This window comes from Lissotriton helveticus, chromosome 3_1 (genome assembly GCF_964261635.1).
Source record: "Lissotriton helveticus chromosome 3_1, aLisHel1.1, whole genome shotgun sequence".
Classification (NCBI taxonomy): domain Eukaryota; kingdom Metazoa; phylum Chordata; class Amphibia; order Caudata; family Salamandridae; genus Lissotriton; species Lissotriton helveticus.
The window spans coordinates 1,888,501,565-1,888,529,361 of record NC_136061.1 but is presented as its reverse complement, the minus strand read 5'-3'; the positions used below and the strand labels follow the sequence as shown (position 1 = coordinate 1,888,529,361).

General features: G+C 46.3%; 1 protein-coding gene across 2 annotated transcripts in view; it reads left to right on the top strand.

Moving 5' to 3' along the window:
- LOC144823936 (sperm-specific sodium:proton exchanger-like) overlaps positions 1–27,797 on the top strand; it is an 8,804,346-nt gene that overhangs the window by 4,787,341 nt on the left and 3,989,208 nt on the right. For both annotated transcript variants that reach the window (XM_078682870.1, XM_078682871.1), the window contains one exon: positions 14,999–15,118. In XM_078682870.1, coding sequence (XP_078538996.1) covers positions 14,999–15,118 — 120 coding nt within the window. The remainder of the gene's footprint in view (positions 1–14,998; positions 15,119–27,797) is intronic.

Genomic DNA, 27,797 nt, shown 5'->3' with positions numbered 1-27,797 from the left:
TTTGCTGGCGGACCTAAGGCAAGCCAGTCTACACCCGTATGCTACCCGACTGCGGCCAGCGCCACGAACCCTGGATTTCCAAAACCCCGCCGATACAACTCTGCCGCAGTCCACACACTCAACCCCGGATGACACAACGACTGCCAAAGATCCACACTCAACACCCCCAATGGACAGTTCTCCTGCAGACACTGCCGACAATCCTTCACCATCAACAATTCCCCTATGACCGCAGAAGGCTCCCTGGACCCCTGCACCACTGATAACCTGGCATGCATCCTCCTCAATGTACGCTCCTTACACAGACATGCCGCAAAGATCGGAGACCTGCTTGACACCCTCTCACCCGACATCGCCTTCTTCACTGAAACCTAGACCACTGCCACCTCTGGCCCTGATATTGCCACCAACAACCCTGACGGATACAACACCCAGAGAAAGAACCGCACCACCGCCCAGGAGGTGGACTCGAAGTTGCACACAAGACCTCCTTCCGAATCTCCACCTGAATCACAAGCGGCCCCCACTCCTACACAGAACACCTCCACTTCCAGATCCAGACCAGCTCCAGGACCACACAGCGCAGCACCCTTACATACTGACCCCCGGCCTCGCACCCAGTCCGCAACCACCATTGCCGACCCCACGCCATCACCTCTAAGGACTACATCCTACTCAGAGACCTGAACTTTCACCTCGACAACCGCAGCGACCCTGACTCCATCACCCTCCTTGATAACCTCGCCAACCTCGGACTGAAGCAGCTCGTCACCACCCCTACGTACAGAGCAGGACACTCCCTCAACCCCATCTTCGCAGGAGGGACTAACATCCACTTCAGCGACACCTCGCAGCCCCCCTGGAACGACCACCACTGAATACACTTCTCCTTCAACACCTCCACTGCACACAAAGACCCTCCCCCTGCCCGCTATGAAGGAACTGGAGTAGGATCACAGAGGAACACCTCAACCCCACCCTCCTCCTAGACCCCCCTGAACTATGACTGACACCAACTCCACAGCCAAAGAATTTCACAGCTGGATCTCCAGCTGCGCTGGCAAGCTTGCACCCCTCTGCTTCCCCACCAAACAACGCCCCCGAAGGCTGCCTCGTTCACCACCGAACTCCAGGAAGTCAGGCGCTCCTGCAAGACATCTTAAGAAAACCTGGCGAAATCGGAAAACCAGGGAAGACCTGAACAGCTACAAAGCGCCCTGAAGGAATACCCCCAGAGCATAAGAGACACCCATAGGACTTTCATCAAGAACAAAATCACACCAACGCCAAAGAACTCTTCAACTTCATATAGCAATTCACCAAACCCCCCCAGTGAAGCCACGGACGTTACACCATCCCCAGAACTCTGCAACAAGCTCAGCTCATACTTCAATCTGAAAATCAAGACCCTCTACGACAACTTCAGCGAACAGTCGCCTGACACCACCACCGACCACAGGCCGACCATCGATCACAACCTGGAATCTGACCACCATTGAACTCATCTCCGCGATCATGAACAACACTCACTCAGGGGCCCCCACTGACCCCTGACCACTGCACATCCACCACAGGGCTGCCACCACCATCGTACCCTAACTAAGATATACCATCAATGCCTACTTCAAATCCAGAATTTTCCTTGATGACTGAAAGCCGGCAGAGATTAAACCCTCCCTCAGAAGCCCACGGCGGACCCAGCCGATCTGAAAAACTACCGGCCCATCTCACTCCTCCTCTTTGCTGCCAAAGTCACAGGGAGACTTGTAAACGTTCGGCTGAACGCGTTCATCGAGGAGAACTCCATCCTAGACTCCTCTTAGTCCGGATTCCGCAGCAACCACAGCACCAAGACTGCCCTCCGACTGATGACATCCGCATGCTACTCGACCAGGGCCACACTGCGGCCCTCATCCTACTAGATCTTGTCGCAGCCTTCGACACCGTCTCACACCGCATTCTCGCAGCCAGACTCCACAACGCCTTGACTGGGTCCTATCCTTTCTCTCCAGCAGAACCCAGAGGATCAGACTCTCCCCTTCCTCTCCGAACCCACAGAGATCAACTGCAGGGTAGCCCCAGGATCATCGCTCAGCCCTACGATCTTCAACATCTACATGGACCCACTAGCCGCCATTGTCAGACAGCATGGACTCAGCATAGTATGATACGCCGCTGACACCCAGTTCATGAAGGACCCCGAAGACACCAGACTTTGCTTCCAGGAAGCAGTGAAAAACGTTGCAGCTTGGACAAAAAATAGCTGCCTGAAGCTCAGCTTGGAGAAGACCGAGGTCCTCGTCCTCAGACCCTCCACCTCCACCTGGGACAACACCTGGTGGCCCTCTGCCCCAGAAGTCCTCCCACCCCTACAGACCATGCACTGAACCTCTGCATCATTTTGGACTCCTCTCTCATAATGACCCGCCAAATCAAGTCCATCGTCCCCACCAGTTTCAACTGCCTTCGCATCCTTCGCAAGACCTTCAAATGGGTACCCCCTGAATGCAGAAAGACTGTCACCCACGCACTCATAACCAGCAGACTTGACTACGGGAACACCCTCTAAGCCAAAATCAACATAACTCTCCTACACAAGCTCCAAACAATCCAGAAGACAGCAGCCAGACTTGTCCACGGGACCCCACGGAACGAACACATGACCCGACATCTACGAAACCTCCATGGTCTCCCCGTCGAGAAGAGGATTACCTTCAAGCTGCTCACCCACGCCTACAAATCCCTCTACAACATCTGACCAAAATACCTCAAAGGGAGGGTCCCCTTCCACGTACCAAAGAGGAACCTCCGCTCCGCCGACCTCGCCCTAGCAGAGACCCCCAGCATCCGCAGAAACAGAGCAGGTGGAAGAGCCTTTTCCTACTTCGCAGCCAACGCCTGGAACAAGCTCCCAGTCACCATCAGATGATCCCCTACCCTACACACTTTCAGGAAGAACCTAAAGACCTGGCTGTTCGACTGACTCCCCTCACCCCCCTCGCCCCCTCCAGTGCCTTGAGACCCTCACGGGTGAGTAGCGCATTTTATAAACCCTCTGATTGCTTGATTGACGTCTTTATCCAGAGGTAGTCAAAGACCTCTTTATGCTTTGAGGCACACCCTAGGTTATGTCATATTACATTGATTTGTATAGCGCTCTAATCATCTGAGAGGGTATCCAGTCCCTTCGGTAGGTGTGTAGATGGTAGGTCCCCAAGGTGCTTTTACTAAAAGTTATATCTTCAGCTTCTTACGCAACTTAAGAAGTGAGGAGGAGGCTCTGATGTATTGAGGGAGGTAATTCCAAGTCATGGATGTGATATAGAGGAATGAGCGACCTCCAGTTCTGCTTTTGCAGATATAGGAAGGTGTGCGAGTGAGAGTGAGGCATTGCGTGGACGCCTGGTGGATTGGTGAAAGTGTACGAGGCTGTTCATGTATTCTGGTCCTGTGTTGTGTAGAGCTTTGTATGTGTGCGTGAGAAGTTTGCATTGGCTGCGCTTGTGAATGGGGAGCCAGTGAAGCTTCTTGAGGTGTGGTGTGATATGGCTGCAGAGTGGAAGGTAGAGTGTGAGTCTTGCAGCAGTGTTCTGGATGGTCTGCGGTCTGTGTAGTAGTTGTTTGGGGATTCCGTCATAGAGAGTGTTGCATTAGTCCAACATACTGGTGATGAGTGTGTGCTTAGACAACCATTTGAAGGTCTTTCGTAGGATACATAGTATGTAGAAGCAGAATATTCCCACTGCATTGACTTGAGCCATCATATTGAGCTTGTCATCGAGGATGATCCCTAGATTTCTTGCCTGGTTTGTGGGTGTTTTTCCTAGCTCCAATGGTCACCATGTGGAGTCCCATGAGGAGATTTTATTGCCAAATACTTCTGTCTTGTCTTATTTGAGCTGCAGGCAGTTGGTTCGTATCCAGTCTGCTACTATGTTATGTTATGTTATGTTATGTTAAGGTATTTATAAAGTTTATGGTTACCCCAGTAACGGTACGTCTCATCGTTGGTTACAGAGAAGAGGTCTGCAGAACTAAACAGAGGGTTAGATAGAGTAGAGACAGGTCTTCATGGCCTTTTTGAAGGCCCAGTGATTCTGGAGGCTCCTAATGAACACAGTTGAAGCATTCCAGAGGTGGAGGGCTTAGCACAAAAGAGAACACTCCTGTTCTTGCTCTTCTTATACGAGGAACAGCAGCTAACTAGAGCTTAGCTGAGTGCAAGGCCCAAAAGGGGACATGTGGATCTAACAGATTAGATAGAATGGGAGTCCCATGACAACTGAGAATTTTATGAGTAATGCATAGAGCCTTGAAAAGGATTCTCTTATTCACAGGTAGCCAGTGTAGCCTGTGGATGAAGCTGGAAACTTGACAGAACTTAGGGAGAGCAAATAGAAGACATGCCACAGTATTTTGGGCTGTCTGTAGTCTTTTGATCACTGTCCTAATGGATCCCAGAAACAGCACATTGCAGTAGTGCAACCTAGAGAGTATAGTGGACAGGACAATCATCTGGCGAGTGTGAGAATCAAAAAATCCATGGGTTTTAGGCCTCGTAGGAGTCCAAAGTAGATGCTTGCCACCTACTTCACCTGGACTTCAAAGGACAAGGTGCTCAGACACCCAGATTTTTTACTGCAGTTTTTAACAGCCACGGTCTGTGCCAGTAACAGCGTTGGGGCAGTGGGGCTGTGTAAGGGGGGATTCAGAGGGACTATTTATTTGATTTTCCCTTGGCATCGTCCCTCGGAATCCCCCCTTACACGGCCCCACTGCTGTTACCTGCATGGACCATGGCTGGTTTTTAAAATGAGGGGGTGGTCCTAATGAGGGGGTCATCTACGCCATCAAATGCCCGTGCGGCAAGACTTATGTCGGCCAAACTGAAAGAAAAATGAAAGTAAGAATACCAGAACATAAGAGCAACATACGCACCATGAACAATAAATCCACCATAGCCATGCATTGGCAGGAAGCCAATCGCCAGATCTCCCAATTAAGATTTACTATACTTGAGATACTCCCACAACGCTGCGACATGGATCCTGTAAAACAGCGTTTACAGGCAGAATTTTATTGGATCAAAAAATTACAATCTCTTCAGCCGACAGGGATGAATGATAGAATTGAACTGGCATGTTTTCTATAAAGAACTGTTACACAGCTAAGGGACGGTGGCAGTTCCCACCCCCCACAGTACCCTAGTCTGCAGAACTCCATACATCCAACTCAATGTTGAAACCTATTGACTTTGATTTATTTTATCACCAATCATTGATTTATTTTATCACTCATCATAGAGCTGGTTATTATGATGACTCGCATCCAATATTGTTACTTAAATTGTGAGATCGTGATAAGTTATCGCTGACACTATTATTGTTGTCACACTGAACTTTTTTTATATTGTTTATTGCTCAAGAGTCATTGCGTTTCATTTTTATATTATATTTTTCCACTTGTTATCATTTATTTCATGTCCCCATGACCCACACCACATTTCGCAATCCTTTCATTTGTAGCCACATTTCAGCCTTCCGACACACGTGATCGGAACTCTCAACCTATCACACCAATCCTTAGTAGGTCCCATGGCTACCGCCCGGTATCCGTTATTAGTCACTGTTTTACTCCACAGTAACTTTCCCGTAACCCTATTTACATTATTTTCTGCAATCGCACTGAAGATTTCCAGCCGCTCTGTTGTTTTTTACATCAGTTGAATTATTTTCCCAACACGAGTCACACTGGCCATATACCACGTGACTGTATTCTATATACAAGTAGTCCCCTGATTGGCTCCTCCCACACTTCCTCTACCTGGAACCCGGAACCGATGTAGGAGACCGCGTTGTTTTCAGTAAGTTTGTCCACTGCCAGATATACCTCTCTGCTCGTATTTTTGTTTAACTGTAACGATGCTTCCAAGGTCCCTTTTTCCGAACTACTAATGCTTTCACATCATGAACGCCACAATTAACCCTTGCGGTTTGTAAATGAGATATCCACCGATACTCTTTGTTTTCGCATTCCGAGTATTCACGGAGTGTACTCTTTCCCACACCTATTGTTGTCATGCGCTAGGAATCATGTATTTTCATTCTTTAGGAATCATGTATTTTTATTTCTCTACTAGATTGCAAACTGTATTAGACCATTGTTTTGAGTTAGTATGTAGGCTTTTGATAGTTGCTGAATGGTAAGGTCCTGAATGTATCCTTTTATCTCCTTTTGACAGGCCCCTGACGAAGGGTTTTCCTAAACCCGAAATACATTGGGCATAATTGAAAATATATTCATGATTGAAATGAATTTTTCTGCAACGCAAATGAATTACAAACAAAGATGTTAACCCGATTAAAGAACAAATATAATCGTCAACTTTATGTCTCATGAACTCATGATTAATTGATTCAACTGTTTTTTGGAAAATAATCAAAATGAAGCACTAGTACGTGTGAGTGAAGAAACGCTCTTGTTTCAAGTTAAAGGAGCGTATCCTTTGTGGTCTGCCAACCACATATATTCACATTGATTTAAAGGCTCTGTAGGACACAGACTTACAAGGAATACGCCAAAAGGAATTGCGTCAAAATTTCACTTAAAAAGGCGCGCACGAAGATAACATTGATTTGATTCATTAAAGACACTAGGCACCATAACAGCCGGATGTACAGCTACCGGAGAGGGCCGTCTCTCTCGGATCGTGCCCCCCCTGAGCTAGATCCCTGCACCAGACATCTTCCTGCTAACTAGTTGCATCGTTAGCCCCTCCTTGCGCCTGGGAGATGACACGATCGACTCGGGCCTGGTGCCTCTCCCACCTGAGACTGGTCCTACAGAAAGCGTATATACTGCGTGTCCACAGGAAGTGGACGACCTACGCTCCTTCGCAGTTGAACCGTGTCACCACTACGACAAGACATTCTATACGAGTTGCATAAAGAGACTCTTCGGACCATACCCTTGACTAAACCCTACGGTACTTCCCATGTCTGTGGTCCCTAAGACTAGAGCTGGAACCGGAGGCGCGCAGGTGAAAGGGAAAATGGCGAAGCAGGCCGAGCTGGACCAAACCGCCTCCAAACTGGACACGATGTTGGCAGCAATGGAAAGACTGGAGGAGTCGATGCAACCGACCCGCACCTCTCTAGAGACAAAAATTGATAGAGTGGCCATAGACCTGACGCACCTTCGAGCTGATCACAAAAAACTCTCTGACCGGACGCCAACTCTGGAGACCGCATTGACAGATTTGTCTCCTAAGGTCACTCAAATGGACAAACATGTTCAAGATCTTCTTAACAGAGTGGAGTTCCTGGAAGATCGCGCAGAGGATGCGGAAGGGCGGGCGAGAAGAAACAACATCCGCATAGTGGGTCTGCCGGAGATGGGAACCTAGAGAAGCGCCGGAACATGTGGAGCGTTGGCTCATGGACATCCTCCCGGAAGGTACCCTCTTGCCCCCAGTGCCCTGCCCTGCGATACTACCGATCACTTGATTCCTGGACAGCCGCGGGCCGTGGAGGGAGTTACGGTGGGGCAGGGAGGCGGGGAGGGGGAGGGGCAGGGTGGAGGGTGCTAAGAACAGGCATATGGATCAGTGCAGGTAAGTACACAATTTAATTAATAAAACGAAATTCGTAGCGCGCACTGCATGGCAAAAAGCAATGCTGTGCGCGCTACGAATTTCGTTTTATTAATTAGATTGTGTACTTACCTGCAATGAGCCATATGCCTGTTCTTAGCACCCTCCACCCTGCCCCTCCCCCTCCCTGCCTCCCTGCCCCACCGTAACTCCCTCCACGGCCCGCGGCTGTTCCTGGACTGCTAGAATTGGATGCCTCATCCACCGGGAACTCTTGCTGATGATGGGCCACATAACACTGGCTGCCTGTGGAGGGGGGACCATATCCTCACCCTGATTGCATGAACCCTTTGTACAACTAGTACTGAGAACTCAGTGACCCCCCCTTGAATTTACGGACTATTAGTGCTCACTAGAGCGTTTGGACGACAACATGTTCTGCTGTCGACCTTTTGGAATTGTGTTTATGTTTTCCATGTTTATGAGACTGGTGATTTACTTTTCCTTTTCCCCTGAAGTGTGCTTGCGAGGAAGCGGGAAAATGCGAACGATTTGCTGTGCATTGTATGGAGGTCTGATCTGTTGCGCTACTTGTCTGGGTGCTGTGGGTGGGTGGTTGGGACGAGGCATGGGGCAGCGAAGTTGCAATGGCTACAGTTAAATTTTGCACCTGGAACGTGCGTGGTATGCATACCCCTTCACGCCGTTACCAGGTTTACTCATATCTTAAGCGACACCAGGTACAAGTAGCGTTATTGCAAGAGACCCACTTGGCAGACCCGGAGGTACTCACGCTGCGTCGCCGGTGGAGGGGACAGCTGTATGCAACAGGTTTCTCAGCATATGCGCGTGGAACTTTGGTGTGGATTCGTCCAGGGGTCCCGTTTGCTCTCACTCACAGTAAAATAGATGCTGAGGGCAGATATGTGCTGCTTCAGGGTAGACTGGATGGACAACAGGTAGTCATAACGTCTGGTTATGCTCCTAACACTGAACAAGAGCGCTTCCTTTCACGATTATCGACAGTGATAGCGCCAAGGCCGGGTGTGCCACTTTTGCTTGGAGGCGACTATAATTGTGTTTTAGATGTTACACTGGACCGATCGCTCCCCCTCCCCCTAGCCAATGCGCCGATGGTTGGAGCACCGAAAGCATTAGTGGACTGGGCGATGCAGTGGGACCTCTGTGATGCCTGGCGCAGTCGCAATCCTAATACAAGAACGTACTCATACTACTCAGGTGCCAACACGCTTCATGTCAGACTTGACAGATTCATGTTGTCGAGCGAATGACTGCCCTATGTAACAGACACCTGCTATCTCGGACCACAACCCTCACACCCTTGACTTTGCCTGGGAGCGCCCGCACCCACCGATCCCCACGTGGTGACTCCAACCGGATGTCTTACTGGACGCCCCATACAGAGAGTTGCTTTCGACTCGCATTTTACAGTATTTTGAGAACAATAATGACACTGCATCCACCCCACAGATTGAATGGGACGCGTTTAAGGTGGTCACGTGAGGTTATTGCTTGAGCACGCAGGCGGGAATGAGACGCCAGGTGCATAGGGATTTGACGAAAGTAGAATCCACCCTACTGACCTGCGAGCAGGAGGCAGCGGGGGGAGACGATACGAGGTTAGTGGCGGCCTGTGAACGGCACACTCAACTTCTGGATAGACTGAAGAACTTAAACTATGCTGCACACTCGGCGCGCACGCACCACGCTGGGGATAAGCCAGGTAAACTATTAACATGGCTGATACGGCAAGACACCCAATCGTCACCGGTACTGTCAATCCGCATCACTCAGAACACCATTGTCTACACGCAGAGGGCTATACACGAGGCTTTCAGGAGTCATTACGAGAACTTGTACCGTTCCCGTTTGCGAGTCACCGAGGAGGATATCTCCGAGTATCTGTCGGAGCTGACCCTACCAGCGGTTACCAATGAGCAGGGCAAAGAATTAGGTGCACCACTTGCGGCGGAGGAGATTCAGACAGTTATATTTTCCCTCTCCAATGGTAAAACCCCGGGTCCAGATGGATTACCTGCGGAGTTTTATAAGGCCTACTCTACCATCCTTATTCCTGAACTTTTACGGATGTATGGAGCGGCAATCGAAGATGCTGCTCTCCCGCTGACCTTGAATGAAGCGAACGTGATATCACTTTTGAAGCCTGGCAGAGACGGGCTCAATATCGGATCATACAGGCCACTTGCTCACCTTAATACGGATTACAAAATCCTAGCGTCTGCGCTGGCCCAGAGGTTGGCGCCTCTGGTCCCCGCGCTGGTACATGCTGACCAGAACGGCTTTGTACCTACCCGCAGCATGTCTTATAATATTAGGCAATACAAACAGAAAAGTGAGGGGGGTCCTAGGGGAAAATTTTATTTTAAAGACCTATCGGTATCTTGTCCCCCAACTCGATTATCAAAAAACACGGAAGATACAGTAGGTCTAATACGCTATCATAATAGGTAATCCTTATTATGGAAATTCAGAGTAGTAGATACCAAGTGGTTATCTATAGAAACATAAGTAATATTTTTTCACAATACTATACCCACTCTGTTTTTAAACATACCGTCCTGATGGTCACCCCTAATAAAATTGCTCTTTAGTCATCACGACAGGTATTTTTAACTCTTTCACACTATTCTTTTGGGCACTGCAATTTTTTCCTATCAGCTCTTTATAACACCCATCTTCTGTGTGATGGTTTGTGTCTTGTGCGTTTGATGATCCACACTTTACAACCCTCATTGAATCAATTGAGGTGTTGTCCTATGGGCACCATTCGCAGTTACAAAACCCAGATGATGAGGCTCCACCAATCGGTGTGCTGATGGGTTTTCTCACTCACGAATTGAGATTGTTCTGATTGCTCTCTTATGTTTCTATAGATAACCACTTGGTATCTACTACTCTGAATTTCCATAATAAGGATTACCTATTATGATAGCGTATTAGACCTACTGTATCTTCCGTGTTTTTTTATAATATTAGGCGACTATTCCGTGTGCAAAGTCTGGCCATTTCCCGATGGACTCGCTCGGGGTGCGTGGTTCTCGATCTTGAGAAAGCGTTCGATTCTGTGGAATGGCCCTACCTTAGGCAGGTGTTGGAAAAGTTTGGTTTGGGCTCTGCCTACCTTCAGATGGTGGAACTACTTTACTCAGACCCTGTGGTGCGTGTGCGCACAGGCAGGCTTTTCTCACACCCGGTCCGTGTTCGCAGAGGCACTAGACAGGGGTCTCCCCTTTCCCCCTTGATCTTTGCACTTATGATGGAACCCTTGGCGATGCGGCTGCGTGCTTCCGGTGTAGAATGGGGTATCCCGTTAGCTGACAGGATACACTCAATATCGCTATATGCAGATGATCTACTGATCTACATTAGAGACCTGACCTGCTTCCCATGCGTGCTCACTGCTATCTTTAGCAATGTGTCGGGACTTCGTGTTAATTGGGCAAAATCAGGTGTATATTCTTTCGCTGAAGACACCCCGGAGTCCGATATCGTAGTAATGGGTGAACGACTCCTCTGGTATCCAACTGTTTTTCACTACCTGGGAATCCATGTTTATCGTGAACCCGCTGACCTATTGGACGGTAACCTTACGAGAACAATTTCGTCGCTCGCAGCTCAGGTGTCCTTTTGGAATTCGCTACCGTTGAATGTCCCCAGTCGTATTACACTCGCTAAGATGATTGCCCTGCCTAGGTTGCTGTACTTTTATGCAAATCTTCCAGTCTATGTCCCAACCCGCACTTTCCGAGAGCTGGAAACCCTGACCAGAAGATTGATCTGGAACAAGGGACGCCCCAGAGTTGCGTTGCGGACACTATATGCAGCAACGGAGAGTGGAGGGCTATCTGTCCCTAACCACGAACTTTACTATCTAGCTGCGCAGTTGCAGTGGGTCACCTACTGGTTAAGTGGGAAATATTGGGTGATACTGCCTCGGATGACACAATCATGACGGTCGCACAGGTACACGCACTGTTTCACCCCCTAACTAAGGTCCGCTGCCCTGATCATCTACACCTTGCGGTAGCGAGAAAGTGCTATGTGAGGAGCCTGAAACTTACCAACGCTACCACGCCATATGCCCCAAATCTACCACTACTGGGTACACCTTGGGAGGGAGGCCCGCTTACGGAACCTGCACTAGGCAGTTGGACGGCCGTTGATTTAGAAAGCCCGGGTGACTTATTTGCAGAGGGCACATTACTTTCTTTTGCGACCCTGGCGGACAACACTGGACTACCTGCCGGGCAATTCCTGACACATGCAATGCTCCTTCATACATTGACACGAGCCTGGGGAGCCCTAACAGAGGAACCACCAACACATTTGCTCATCCAATACCTGCATGTGATGGGAAACGGCTCTCACATAGTATATTGGCTCGCCCAAGCACTACACATACACACACAGTTCTCTACACAGCGGCTGCAAGATAAATTGACAGTAGATAGAGGACAGGACTGGACTGATAGAGAATGGGCGCAAGTGCTGGCTGGGGCGCAGAACATACTGCGTAATGCCCGTTTCAAAATGATACAATATTATATTGTGCACCGTGCGTACCTCTCTCCAGATAAGCTCAACCGTTACTTTGGGCTTGACACATCGGCATGTCCCAGATGCGGACTTGTGGATGCACAACTCCTACACGTACTTTGGATGTGCCCTTCCCTACACACTTACTGGACTACAGTGTCAGCTACTTTGGCAAAAGCGACAGGAGGTAGCTTGCCGCATACATGGGAAGTTTGTATATTGGGTTTGTTTAAAAGAACAAAACATTCGAAAGTCCAAGCGAGGTTTTTGGACCAGGGGCTGATAACTGCGAAACGTCTCATTACCAGGCGCTGGAAAAATAGTGCACCCCCCCAGGCGATACACTGGCGTAATTCGTTTGAAAACTGGGCAAGAGCGGAAAGTGTAGCGCCACATAGAGAAGAGACGGCGGGGCTCCACATGTATCCCATTGCGCAGGACTGGGATGACGCCTTGACTGCTTACATCCAGATGTGCCTGCAGAGTGGCATTGCTTAGACGCTCATGCCATTCTCTGAATAACACTGGCTGAGTTCCTCCCCCCCTGCTAACCCCCACCCCTCCCCTCCCGCTGCATACATGACCGGTCGCATAGTTTGATCCTCATTACTGACAAGACGCCATACATACCTGCCCACTACCTGTCCCCTGACCAACGCAAGTACACACACTTTCACTCTTAGTTGCCGCCTAGTCTCTAGTTCCTGAATCTTCAGGTTGTTCTCTACGTTTACTAGTTTGTAGTAAAGATCTGTATATATGTTCCATTGCTGATGTGCCCAATTTGCCTTGGGATGTATGGCGTTACAACGCATACTTTTACAACGCCTACCTTTACAACGTAAGTTTTACAACGCATACCATTACAACGCATAATGCTTTTGGGCGCTGGATAGTGAATAGTTTAATTTACTATTCCAACTCCAGTCCCCATGGATAGTAGGGAAGGTGTTGGATAGTACATTAAACCTATTCCCTATCTTAGAGCACCCCCCAGCGCTATGCGTTGTAATGGTTTGCGTTGTAAAAGTTTCGTTGTAATGGTAGTTCGTTGTAAAAGTTTTGTTGTAAAGGCTGTATACCTTTGCCTTGATCTGCTACCATAACATAACCCGTGATCCGTACTGAACAATTCTCTGGTGTGATCCCGGGAAACAACTGTTGTTTTCTTCTTTTATACTGTGAACTGCCACTGTTGTTGCTTTATATTTTTTCATTTGCATGACTGTAACCGATGACAGTGATACTCTGTACTAAATGCTTTGCTTTTATTTCGCTTCCTGCAATGGAGCTCCCTCATGTGAATGTATAATTGAAGCAACTTGTGACAAACAATATGTAATACGGCACGACTAATTTTTCATGAGTGTAATGCTGCAAAATGACAAAAAATGCAATAAAAATATTCAAACAAAAAACTAAGTGGGACACAGACTGTGTCCTACTACCACATATAGACAGGTGTGACATACATAGAGGGTAGTGTCAGGCAAGGGGAGACAGGCTGCATAATATCACATTTTTACAGGCTAATAAATCGTAAATACACTATTGTGATATTTCATCTAGTATAGTCAGGGACATATAGTGTCTATAGTCAGGGACATATAGTGTATATGGTGTCGACGACATTTCGATCCCTGTGCTAAGATGAAGGGATCATCCTCAGGACAGTGTAATTCATGCCTGTATTACATTTCCTTATCAACTAAGATAGGACTAATATTGCAATGGTAATGGTAGCAATACGTCGGCTCGACTGTCAGCATGGACCCCAATTTAGGACAACCGCTGAATTAACTGTACAGCGCAATCTGCCAAATATCCCACTTCCAAGCAGCCGGATTCTTCCGATTCCAGGAAAGCAAGCATATTATAAACTGCGGTTTTAATCTTCACTTGCTTCTAACTTATTGCTACCATTGACTATTGCAATATTAGTCCTATCTTAGTTGACAAGGAAAGGTAATACATGTAGTATCATATACTACGGACATATAAGTAAATTAAAAGTACCAATCATGTGCATACCATTTTACCACTTTAAGTAGGGGGAGTACAATAACCTTACTACTAATTATCAGGTGGAAAGTGTACAGAATTCTAACGCCAACAAAAGCGAGTTTAGCAAAAATTAGGAAGTTAAAGGCCAAAAGTCTGTGGGAAAACCACACCAAGGATATCAGATCTAACACCAGTCACCTAATCCTTTACATGTCCAACCAGTTTTGTTCTTCTTACTCCAGCTCCTCTGTGTTTTATTTGGCCACTGGTGATCCCACAAACAGAATGCATTGCACACCATGAAGCATACAGCTGCACCTGCCTATGTATACAGCATGTAAACATGTCATTGAAGTATTCGTGTGCATGCGTGAGAGTATGTGTAGGACTTTTAACCCACTCTGTGAGGATGGGACCGGTCCTGTTATTGTTGGTAAACCAAGGCAAAGTAAGGCAAATTCCATCTCTGTGAGGAACATTACACATTAGGGATCGTGGGTGTATATCTAAATGGAAGGTTAGGTATCTGTGTGTGCACATCTGAAACCAGGTGTTTTTATGTAGTCTTTATCGATATCTGTTGTATTTAAATGTTAAGCGTTTCCTCTAAAGATACGTGCATTCTCTATACGAAGACTAAATATATTTGCTTTGTCAACTCTTTAATTTCTAGGTCATTTATCTGAAATGAAGATACCAGTAAAGAACCACTGAGCCCTGTTTAAGCAAAGCATTTTTAGAATAAATACAAATGTAAATGTGCACACAATTGTATAAGCCCTTTTATGCAATTTCATCTTGACGTAACGGATGTTTATATTTTAGGTTCATGAATATCCATGAAGTAAAAAAATGCTGGGAAACTAAAGGTGTCTTTGTGTTTCTTCGAAAGAAAATACAAACTCTGGTGTACCGTGTAAAGGAGGAAATAATAAGACCATCACCGTAAGTCAGTTCAAAATTTGACATAGAGTACATGTACGCAATGCCCACTAAGTATTATTTTCTTCATGACGTCAGTCAAACTAATGTTGTACACTGCATCAAACGGTTGCCCATCAGCTACTTTATACTGCTTCGTAAGATGGGTTTCATTGTGGCACTTGGATACCGGTTATATGGTGGGCATTGACCAAAAGTAGGCCTTCTTCAAACTGAAGTTTTCGATGTTGCTTTAAAGAAGGTCAGCTTGCCACATTTATTAAATAGGCAATACTCTCCCCTACAGGAAAGTCTACAAAGTCTAAGTAGATCTTTGTTGGAGGACCTCATATTTCTCTCTTTCCGGTGTATTAACATGTGCATGTAACAGATACTCAAGGGCTTAACAACAAACACACCAGAGCAAAAACGAACACATATGTGATGCTGTATTTCACTTTTAACTAATAGAGACGCCATACCTTCAACAAGATAGTATTGTCACCCGACTCCAGCCACTGCGCTGGGTGTAGTGCTTGAAGCTACCTGAATATGCTCTGGAGTTTGCTACCTTTGCTCTCGCAAAGATAGTGGTATATTATCAAGGAACGGCGTTAAAATTATCGCCGCTTTAGCAGCAAAAAAATGCTGCTAAAGCAGCTATAATGGGCTTGATAATATGCCCTTGAGAATTCCTATAGAAGCCCATGTTCTGGTGTTAACATGGGCTTCTATTGGAATTCTATATGACATATTACCAAGCCCATTATCGCCGTTTTAGCGGCAGTTTTTGGCCACCAAAAACGCCGATAATTTTAACGCCGTACTTGATAATACGCCCCATAGTTCCTTCCTAAAATCTACCCTCTTATTCACTATGACACCCACTACCGCAGATGCAATGTCTGACGAAGGACAGAATTCTTCTTCACCTGCATAGATAGTAAAATATGTACCTTCTTTTTTTTTTTCCTCATATGACCTCCATAGATATAACGACCTCTCAACCTATACCACCCTTGTTGTTTTTTTATCTAAAGGGAGTGGACTCAGCTGATGGTGTTTAAGTGGCTCCCGACCACACCACTCATCGGGAGCTGACCGAGAGGTCTAATCATTGGATAGCACAGGTAGATTAAACACCGACACTACCATCTAGCAGGTTCCAGAACAACTCCAGATCTGCCCGACCCCTATACTGATTGACCTTTTGATCCAAATCTCTAAAACATCGTACCACATTCCACCAGTCTCTCCAAGTTGGTGGGAGGGCCTGGTGCCAAAGCTTACAGATCTCCCATCTTGCCAACAGGACGAGATAAAATACCAATAAACTCTCGAGGCCCGAGAAGCCCAACAAGCCATCAGGCTTCAATATAATACAAAAAATAATAAGAGAGGGGCTTACCTCGACCTCCATGCCCAATAGATCAGACAAGGTCTTACCCACGCTGCCCCAAAACTCTTGGATCCGAGGTCAAGCTGCGAAGATATGGACATCATCTGCGTTCGGGGCTCCACATCTCCTACAATTAGCCTCTCCACCTCCCCTTATTTTCGAGAGCTTGAGGTGCGTCCAGTATATCCTATGAAGTGTGAAGAAATGAATGTTCCTGAGTGCAGCAGGTTTAGTTAGTGAATATAAAATTTCCAAAGATACTTGCCATAAATTTTCCAGATCTTCACTCGGCAAGCACTTCTTCCAGACCAGATATGGGCGGGCCATTTTCTTATTTGCTGCCTCAAGAAGATGCTGGTACCAACGACCAACTTCCTTTTTCTAACCTTTGGCTCTTGCAGCTCATCTTCCATGACGGTGTCCTCGGGCATTAACCTGTTTAAACTTCTACAACAGGATGCTATTTGGTAAAATTTAAATCTGGAAAGGGCTCCGCTGGTAATATTCCACCATACTTCCCAAGGATAACAGATGTTCCCAACCAATATGTCCTTCCAAAATAGGACTCCAGCCTCTTTTAATGGGAGCGATAGTGAGTCTACAAGGCATTCCGGCGTTCCTGGGGAGTCCCACACTGGAGCCCAATCACTGTAATACAGCAAGCCTAAAACAGCTTGACACTCAGTCCATAATTTAGCCGCCGTATATAAAGTCTTAAGCCTAATCTTTTTAAAGTCTTTAGGGGCTCCAAATTTATACATAAAACCCACCTTATCCATATCAGAGAGCATGGCTTCAAACATACTACCAATGAAGGAGCATCCTGCAATTTTTTTATTGATATGCCCAACCGTACAACAGAAGGTCCGGCAGATCCAAGCCTCCCTTAACCATCTTTCGACTAAGCTTCTTCCAGTATAACCTGATCCCTTTACTTGCCCATATAAACGAGGAGATCTTACCCTGTATTTTCAAAAGAGCGGTTTTATCAAATTCCAAAGGAATATTATTGAAAAGATAGGCAAATTTGGGGAGCACACATTTTGATCAGGTTTACTCTCCCGTAATGAGATAACGGTAGAATCTGCCATCTCTTCAGTAAAAGCTCCACCTCCTTAGAGACTTTATCTAAGTTTGTTTTGGGGATCTTTCCAATATCTTGAGTTACTAACACTCCCAGATACTTTAATTCTTTAGACAACCTGACCCCCTGTGCAGCGGTATTCCAAGCCATAATCTCGGTTTTGTCACTATTAACTTGTTAACCTGACACTTCCCCAAAAGACTGTACTTCAGCCATTAACTCAGATAGAGTCAAATTAACATTAGAAGAATATAACATAAGATCATCTGCATACAAAGCAATCTTCCTAGTAAACCCATTGATTTTAAAATGTAAAATATTATCATTCTGTCTTAGACTTTGAGCTAAAGGCTCAATGTATAGATCGAAGAGGATCGCTGATAATGGACACCCTTGTCTTGTACCACGCTGAATCGAGACTGCCGCGGAAAGATTACCATTAACCAAAATCTGTGCCCGGGGGGAACTATATATTTTACTAAGAACTTCCCTAAAGTTAGCTCCAAACCCAAAAGCCTTTAACGTGTTGTTAAGAAAATGCCAGCTTTTGCAGCATCAACCGTAATGATAGCAAGTGGGGCCCCTAATGTTGTTGCCAAGTCAACCAAGCCAATTAAGGAATACACCAGATCCAGCATCTGCCTGCCTGGTAAAAACCCCTTTTGATCTTGGAGGATGATTGACCCCACTATCTTGCTGAGCCGGTCATTTAACACACCCGCAAAAAACTTATAATCACAATTTAATAGTGAAATAGGGCGGTAAGATTGACACTGAGTTGGATCTTTGCCCGGCTTCAAGATTAGCATAAGGGTGGAGAAGCGTGGCTCAATGGTCAGAGCGGCAGACCCTGATGCAGAGGTCTAGCCCGGGACCAGGGTTCAATTCACCGCCTCGGCGGGTCTTGGGCTCAAATTTCCACGGACTTGATAATTCTCGCCTCGGTGCCTATTCCAATCATGGAGTCCCACTCTGCCACTCTGGGCAATAGCTTGCTTAATCTCCACAACGGCCCCCACAACGCTAAGGATGCCTGGCCTCCACCTTGGGGGTGCCCAGGAGTGGACACCTCACAGGGAAAGCCAGGATGGGTTCCACAGCGGTATTCATACAAGCGCCTTGAGACCCTTGCGGGTGAGTAGTGCCCTATACAAGTATCAATTTACATTTACAATTTACATATAATAACCGCCTCATTCCAGGTATCTGGCAGGAGAGAATTCCCTCTAAGCATCTCATTATACAACCTCAACCAGATCGGGATTATTTCATCTAGTATTAGCTTATAGACTTCATTTGGGATTGCATCGGCGCCTGCTGCTTTCCCTTTCTTAGTTTTGTCTAAGATTGCACGTAGTTCACCCTCCTCTATATTCTGGGTCAACATTGCTTGGCTCGCTAAATCCAATTTCGGCAGTCGTTTTCCAGCCAGCCACTGATCGGTGACCTCATTCTCAACCAATAATTCTTTCCTGTACAAGCCTTGAAAGAACTCCACAAATGCTTTCTCAGTACCCCTTTTTTCCTCTACCACTTTGGCTCCTACCTTGATCTTATTAATAAAACTACGCGACCTATCAGATCTACTTTTCATAGCAAGTAGTTTGACACAGTTCTCCCCCTGATCGAAGTCACTCATCTTGCTTGCCTCCCACTTTTCAAGCATTATTATTTTGGTTTTAAGCTTAAATGTACTCTGTACATCTTCTACACTGTCTTCGAGGGATTTTTTCTCCCTGGTGGGGGTTTTCGCACTTTTTAGGGCTGTTTCAGCCGATGCTAGCTGCTTTTCTAGCTCTTCAATATCATGGCGGCCAGCTAGGAGTCGGCCACGGGAGTAGCCTACACTAACCTCTCTGTTTGACTTGCTGTTCTTCAGGTGCTGCAATGCTGCGGGTTGGCGGCGGCGGTCGGCCGGCGTTTGTTAGTCCGCTTCTCTTAAGCCTGTCCGGTTGCTGTTGATTTTGCTGGTTGAGCTCACGTTGAGCCCGCGTCTGCTCGACCTTCCTGAGCCGCGTTGGTTGCGGTCCCGCCTCGCCCCACCTGACTGCCTCAGTGGTGCTCTCAACGAGCAGGTGGTGGCTGTTGGGAGCCGCGGGTGTTCGCAGGTGGCGAGCAGCGGAGAGGCTGCTTGGCCAACCCCCCTGTTCTCTTGCTGTGTGCCTTCCATGATTGCTGGAGGCTTGGGGCTCTGATTCTTCCCTTCCCCGGGCTCTGTTGGACTGCGAGAAAGCCTTCCGGAGGACCCCAAGAGGGCGGAGGTCAGGTGCCTGGATACAGGGCAATGAGGAAGTGGTGCTGGGTGGTTGTGTTTTTTCTTTTTCTCTCCCTTCCTTCTGGAATTGAACCTACCCAGGTGGGGGAGGGGGTGGGGGTGTATCGGAGTAACTGCTGAGTGACTGCTGTGGCTTTTATTTATTTTTTTGCTGAGGCCAGGTGTTGGACCTAGGGTTACCAGATCACAAAGGTAGCTTGACACAGGGTAGAAAGGTCCCTCCAAAGGCAAAAGTGTTAAGCTTGCGTCACACCCTCACAGGAACCCAGCGTCCATCCACTCCAAAAAGGACACTACACCAGGTTTAGAAAAATACAATCTCCTTTATAAAATATTCTTTTTATATCTCTTTGTCTCTTAGCAGGGTTTATAACTCAATACAATACATGACTGCACATTTATTTCTTGACGTCCTCAAGACTTCACATTACATTTCCTATTATCATTTCTCAAGAGGAAAGATCCTCAGCAGTTACCCTCGCACCCTCACTTTTCAGCATTAATATTACAGATTAAATGAGTTGGATTAACAGAATAACGCTTCTCTGTGAATGAGCTGTCATTTACATTACCCTTGGGAACTCAGGGTCAACAATCGCTAGAAGTTACAGCTGCACAGCAGGCCTGTCCCCATTAGCACCCTTGAAAAATGTCTCAACCAGCCATATAGTTTGCTCTACTCCAACAGGGGATGGTGTGGCTTAACCCCAGAACATTCCCATGCCCTGAATACTCGTCTTCAAGTTATCCCCTGACTTCTAATTCGGCCCTACGGCCCTGGTTCTCAGTGACTGATGACTTGAACAGATTATCGGGGGCTCACCCTCTCTCAAGTTTGGCAGTTCCTGGAAGGCACAGGTCCGATTCCTAAGGAATACTGTTAGGGCTGCAGAATTCCTGATTTATGACACCTCAGGCTTGCGTGTCTCGCCCTAAGCCTCCGGCCCGTTACCCACTAAGACTAGGATTCGAGCAACTTCTCTGCCACCCTCTCCCAGTGCAGATCCCCAGCTTACTTCGGTAATGTTGAGGTGTCACTCAAGCCCCAGTCAGCGCCTGCTCCGTGTCCCTGATCAGTGGAAGGCTCCGCTGATTACTGGTTTGACTTGCCTTCCCCTTCTCTTGAGGTAGAAATCAGTCGTACGTCACCACACTGGCCCGTAGAGGCGTTCAGCCTGCTTCCGCGTTCCTCCTCTCGCCGGCTCCACCCATGACGAGCTCTGCCTTCACCCGGCCTCTCTCAGCACCTCCACGCCTTCCTCGACATCACCGCAGACCTGCCTCCAGAGCTTCCGGAACCTCTGCTGTCCTCTGGCGGCGACTGCTGTCCTTCGCTTTCACACCCCAGCGCAAGGAATCCACGGCAGGGGGGAGGGAAGAAGGGGGCACTTCCACACAGGAGGGTCGACAGCTGGCACGACAAGACCTCCACACGGTGAGTCCCGCATCGCGTCCACAGGGAGCGTTCTCCGCCTCCCTCACACAGCGTGTCAGCGATGAATTGGCCTCACAGCGCTGACAGTTAGTTTTCTTCCGGCAGTATCGGATAGGGGGAATCTGGGTTCACCGCTGCGATAGGTATCGCTTCAGAGCTAGCCTTCTTTACGCTACCTAGCAGTAACACAAGTTCATCTTACTGGGCAAGCAGGGTCAAGAGGAGGGTATATTTCAGAGCTAGTGATGGTATCACGATGGCAGGGTTTGGTCAACAGGAAAGGGGTCACGTCAGTATGGAAGAGCAGCTGGCCCGTAGGTCGATCTAACCCCTCACAGTGCGCCTTCCTCCTCACTAAGTCGCTTCACTCCTCACCAGGTCCACATCACCCTCTCTCTGGTCACACACAAAATGGTCGCCCTCCCTCTGACCTTTATATAGGCTGGCTTCAGGCTACTAGAACCAGCTGGAAGGTTCTAGAATGTCCCTATGTTATCCTATGGGTCCCTTTTCTGAGGTGACCCTTTGTGACAGTTACAAGCCACCATTTTGTAGAACAAAATTTTCATGAGAAAAGGGGGGATGTCTAGGCCTCAATGAAAGCATGAGGACAAGGTAGCACCCACCCCCAGGACAACACCTAAGAATTCCAGTGGACATAAAAAACAAAGGTTAAGAGGCAGAAAAGGGCACAAAAATAAATAAATAACAGGAGGGACCACCCAAAGGGCTGACAGGTCTAACACCAGGTTTATCGGGAACTAAATAAAACTTAATTGGAGTTGGTGTACCTGATATAAACGTGGTATAATCTGTATAATTCAGAGCCCCAGCAGAGTTGGTTAATTGCTATTGGCACACAGCCATTGTTAGCTGCCGCCGCTACCATTACCATTCTTGCTTTTGTGCTGCTTTTGTGTTGCTTTAGGGTGGCTGGGATTTTGAGGCTGGATGCTGGAGGGCGCTGCTACATATATGCGACAACACAGAGTAAGAGACGGTTGAGTTAAAAAAAATCTAATAACTCAAGGCTTAAGGCTTTAGATTATTATACAAAAAAGGAGTGTTTTTTTCAAGCCCTAACTTCAATATAATTTGTTCTGCTCCAGCAAGTTGGGTATTGCAGTTCCCTCTCTTCATCCCTGTTCTTTATTTATTTATTTATTCTTTTTTCAGTTCTTCTCTTCACCCTCTCTCACTAACTTGATGTGTGGAGCGCCAGTCTTAGCCTGTTTTAGGGCTGCCAGAGTGCTTGGGGAGTCGCGTTGAGCTCGTCTCCGCTGCTCTGAGCAGACCAAGCTGATTCCCTGTTATCAGCTATCTCAGGGGAAAGTTTATTTACATAATGGGTGTTGTATTTCAGTAAGTTCAGGGAGATCAACTTGGCCTCACACAGAGTGTTGTGCTGATCCTCTAGTTATCTGGAAACCTCGCTGCTTAGATTTATGCAGCCATCCTATTGAGGTCAAAGAGGAAGAGCTTAGGTATGACCCAACTCACAGGAGAGGAACTAAGTTCATGGAGTTAGCTCCCCAGCAGTGTGGAGGGAGGACTCAGTTATTTAATGAGGGTTATTTAGGGCAGCAGAATTGTAGTCCTTGTTCCTTGACCAGTTCAACCCATACCAGTGAAACTCTTCAGGGGAAAAGATATAAACTAAGATCAAGTACCTTTTTAGGGAAAGAGGTTTTGCAGTGTCAGTCGCTACCTCCTAGTCGAGTCCCTAACAAGTCAAAACTTAGAAGTCAGCCCGACAAGGCTAGTAAGGACAGCAAACTGACTCCTATCAAGGTGAGGAAGAAGAAGGTTACTCAAATCCCAGCTAGGGTGACCCCGTCTTTGAGGTCTTATTTTAAACTGAACATGCAGGGTAACAAGGAAGCAGAGAGGCAGGGTGAGAAGCAGGGCGCACCCCTGGCCCAGAATTCCATGCCACCAGAATCAGTTATTCTCTCAGCAAATAGTTATGCAGTTCTATCGAAGGCCAGACCCCTGGCTGATCTCTCGGCGAGGGGAGACATTGATCTGAGCAGTACCGATAAGAGGAATGAAGTTCACGACTGGGGTCAGGAGACCATAATACCTAGCGCAGACTCCATTCAGGAGATGCTGACACAGATGCCCCGAGAGATAAAAGAGCATTTTTCGATCTCCGAAGTAAATCAAAAAAAGATTCAAGATACCTGTTCAAATTTGGAAGAAAGTATGGATGCATTAGCAAAACGTACAGAGAAGCTGGAGAAGAAGCTGGGTGAGCTCTCTTTAGATGTAAATGGGAACACTTTAGAACTTAGTAGGCTAAAGAAAGAGAAAGAGACCTCTGTGAAAGACTGGAAAGACTTGACAATAATTCCAGAAGGAACAACATCAGGGTTCTGGATGTAGTAGAAAGCCTGGGGGGGATAACATTAAGGCTTTTGTTAGTGGGATTTTTACTAAATTATTTCCCCAGGTCGTCGCAATTTCTGTGTGGGAGGCCGAGATTCAACAGGTCCACAGGGATCCATTTAAGCTTAATCCAAGACGAAAGAAACCAAGGAACATCTTGGTGTATATTCAATCGTATTCCTTGAAGGAACATCTACTTGGGGCTGCGTTGCAGTTTAAATCTATCTAGCTACAAGGGTCAACCTGTAGAATAAGATCAGACATTTGTCGCATTACAGAAGACAGAAGATGGGAACTGGGTAAGCGGATAGACTCTTTGACAGAATTAGGAACGAATGTCCAATTAAGATTTCCGACTTTCCTGAAAGTTATGTTTGACAATAAGATGTACAATTTTAGATCCCCAGAAGAGGTGAACAACTTTTTGATACACAAAATATCAGCAGCTAAATAAAAGTGAAGCACAGAGTTCAATGAAGGGAGCATAGCAGAAAAACACTTTCTTTATAAATTAGTTTTTCTTTTGAGGTTAGTGGGCTAGGTCCCAAATTGGCAAAATGGATTTGCCAAGAAACAGCCAGGGAGGGTTCCCTAGGGTGGACTGGGTGGGTGATGGAGCGTCACATGTGTGTGTGTGGGGAGCATTGGGGAGAAAATACAAAAAAAATATCCAACATATTACTTAATTTCTATCTGTGGTCTCAGTCTGGGTGCGAGTAAGAGTGAGGATTATGACAGGTGATAGATCTGGGGTAGTGTCTCTTGAGATTTTAAGCTGGAATGTGAATGGTCAGAGAGTTAGGAGGAGACAGTGACTGGTTTTGCAACATCTTAAAGATAATGCGGCTAAGATTCTTATGCTTCAAGAGAGTCACCTGTTACAGTCAGAATGCAGGGCGCTGTTCGGGAATTTAAGATGGGTGGGGAAGGTAATTGTGTCTGATCAACAATGTTGTTCAAAGGGGTAGTTATAATTGTTAAATCGAATGCAGAAGTAGAACTTATTAAGTCGCAAATAGATATCAGAGGAAGGTTGGCAATAGCTGAGGTGAGGTGCCATGGTATTAGATACACTAAGGCCAATTATTATGAAGATGATACTGACCCTTTGAGTAACTAGTGCTCAGCCATGGTGGACTTTGAAGCCCCCTTAATTTTAGGAGGTGATTTTAATGTTCTGCTTAATAATTAATTAGATTGCACTTCTCCCAGAACACAAATCGCGGTACCCCGAGTAAAAGCATACTTAGTGACGATGCTAAATAACTTTAACCTCTGTGACATTTGGTGTAAAAAAATGGGAGAGAAGAGAGAGTACTCCTTTTATAGTAAAAAGAACCACCATTATTCGAGAATCAACTAGATTTTCCTGGACCTCTCCGAAGTAGAGTCAGTAAGATCAATTAGATATCAGCCGATCCATATCTCGGATCATGGTGCAATGATCTTAAATTTTGCCCTTCCATTGGAGCCTCTTCGGAGGAGATGGACCTTGAACAGAAGATTTCTTTTGAAACCGTCGACTCCTGAGTTTCTAAACAAAGAGACATCTACCTTTTTCCAAAATAATCTAGATTCTTCCCCTTTACAGGTAGTGGGGGACGCCTTTAAGGCTTGGCTTAGAGGGACCTTAAAGGGGGCTGTCGTCGGCTGGGCTAGAGTAGAAAAATTATGTACCTTCTGTGACATAATTTACCTGGTGTAATGACTGTTCTCCCAGATCTAGCAGACTACCAACCGTAGCTGACCCAGTCATCACGTAACCACACTCTTCTCAGGGCACTATTTACAAGATATCTAGAAAACTCACCTGAGAAGGTGAAAAGAAGCTATTTACAAGCCTATACAATCAAACATACCACTAACATCTAATGGATTCCATATCTTATCCTATAATTACCTCATTTTATATTCTTTATAGTCTCCCGACTTGTATCTTTAACGTCACCCGACGATATCTTTAACTTCACCCGACGATGTCTTTAACGTCACCCGACGATGTCTTTAACGTCACCCGACAATGTCTTTAACGTCACCCGACGATATCTTTAACGTCACCCGACGATTCTTTATAGTCTCCCGACTTTTATCTTTAACGTCACCCGATGATCTACACTAATGGAGGTTCATCTTTATTAGTTATTTTCAAAATGAAGTTCACACTCTCCCCCATCTCAGTTACCTTTTCAGAAGGGCATATCCCATCCTTCTGTATGTCAGCACCTGGTTAAAAGGAAAGGTCAATCTCATTCATAAAAACAACATTCAAAGATATTCAACATTGAATCTTTATTCTAAAGTTAAGCATGACAGAATGAGCCAAACAAACATGATTTAGCTTAGTAGCTACCTATAACCTAAAAGGGGCAAAATAAGTGATTAGATGTATTCTACACTAACTCAGAACGCCTCACCTTAGACGTGCGTCTTTCCATCTCAGCAGCGGAGCTGATCCCTCTCTCGCTCTTGCTTTTGTCTTCAATATGCTCGGGACTCTGCTCTCCCTCTATGGCTCACGAATACAGGTCTGCACCGCTACGCCTCATCTACGCTGCCATGGTTCCGAAATACTCTAACTCTCTTCTGGACTCAGTCTCTGCCACTCCTGTATGATATCACTACGGGACCCTTGATCACCTTCCTTCCTTGTCTCAGGATTTTACTCAGCTGATGGTATCAGTCTCTCGGCACCAGCCTTCGGATCAACTTCTCATGTCTGCTCCACACGTTACTTTCTCTCCTCTCACTGCTCGCACTTTGATAATATAGAGCTCTCTTTCTCTATGAAAAATTCTGGTATCAGGCCGACTCCCACCAAATTCCTGTACCCATCTCCGGCTCCCTCCGCCTTCCACAGTGGCCACCTGTGTATTGCGTCTAGAACCGAAGAGACAAATACATTCCTTCGATAAGGGCCAGTCTTGACCGGTTTCTTACTAGCAGAAAACAGGCTAAGCTCTAAACATTACCTTTACCCTGCAAGCGCCTCGGACAGTCGAGGCAGAAGCACAAAATGGCTTCTCTCTAGCTTTCGGGCCTGTAGGCCCACAGAAGTGATAAAAGGCACTAAACCCTGTCAAAGCACATAGGTAAGCCCTACAAATGAACGCAAATGCAACTAGGACTGAGATGGTAGTGGATTATAGTCACCACCGACCTAAAAATAGAATAAAATTACCCTGTCGTTACATTCCACTCCTGTCTAAATGTACTAACATCGAAAGTCAAAAATCAAAAATAGAAAGGGGAACTCAAACAGGACGCATATCATTAGAAGAATAATAGGAAACAAAACTAAAAGATCTAGTCATAACTCGTGGACGAAACATATGGAAAAAGGATGGTATACACTGGATACAGCAGCAAATAATAATCAAAAAACTAACTGCCAAGAAAATTCCACCTAACACCTGGCATAAAGAATGTAAATCTGGTAACCAATTAAAAAGCCAATCAAACCACCCTACATCTAAATGTTCCCTCACTTCTTGTGTTAGCTCGTGTAATTTATTAAGACGGGACCTAATAGACTTAGAATGATCGGATAGATTAAAACAACACAGGCCCTCAAAATCTGAACAGCCATGGTCATGTTTTAGTAGTAAGTAATCTATTGCGGCTCTATTCTGTAAAATAGCACGGCGCTCACCTTGAGCGTTCAATAATAAGTCAGTCAAAATAACGGAGGTGCTGTTTAGGGATTTCACCATCCAGCAAGCAAGTTTACCTACAATTTTAGCATTATATACTGATAGTGCAGGAGCACCAATAATAGAAGTAGCTAAACTAAGATATTCGGATTTAGAAAACAATTTTAAAGAAGAATCGCAATCACTTGAAAGTGGTGGTGCATCACGCACCATGCGGGATGATGCAGCTTTCTCAGAGGAAAACATTAAAATGCTTAATCGCGTTAAAGCACATGGACCTCCAGAAATATTTGCAGGAATATAAGACCAGGATACATTGCCAAATGAAAAGAGCCATCTGGACTGTAATAACACATGATGATAATGGCTCGCAGTCATTATAAGACGTTTGCAGAACATATGATTAGAAACAGAAGTGCACGCAGCAGGAGTCCTGGTGACACATAAAATTCTCTCATGAGCAGAAAGTGAA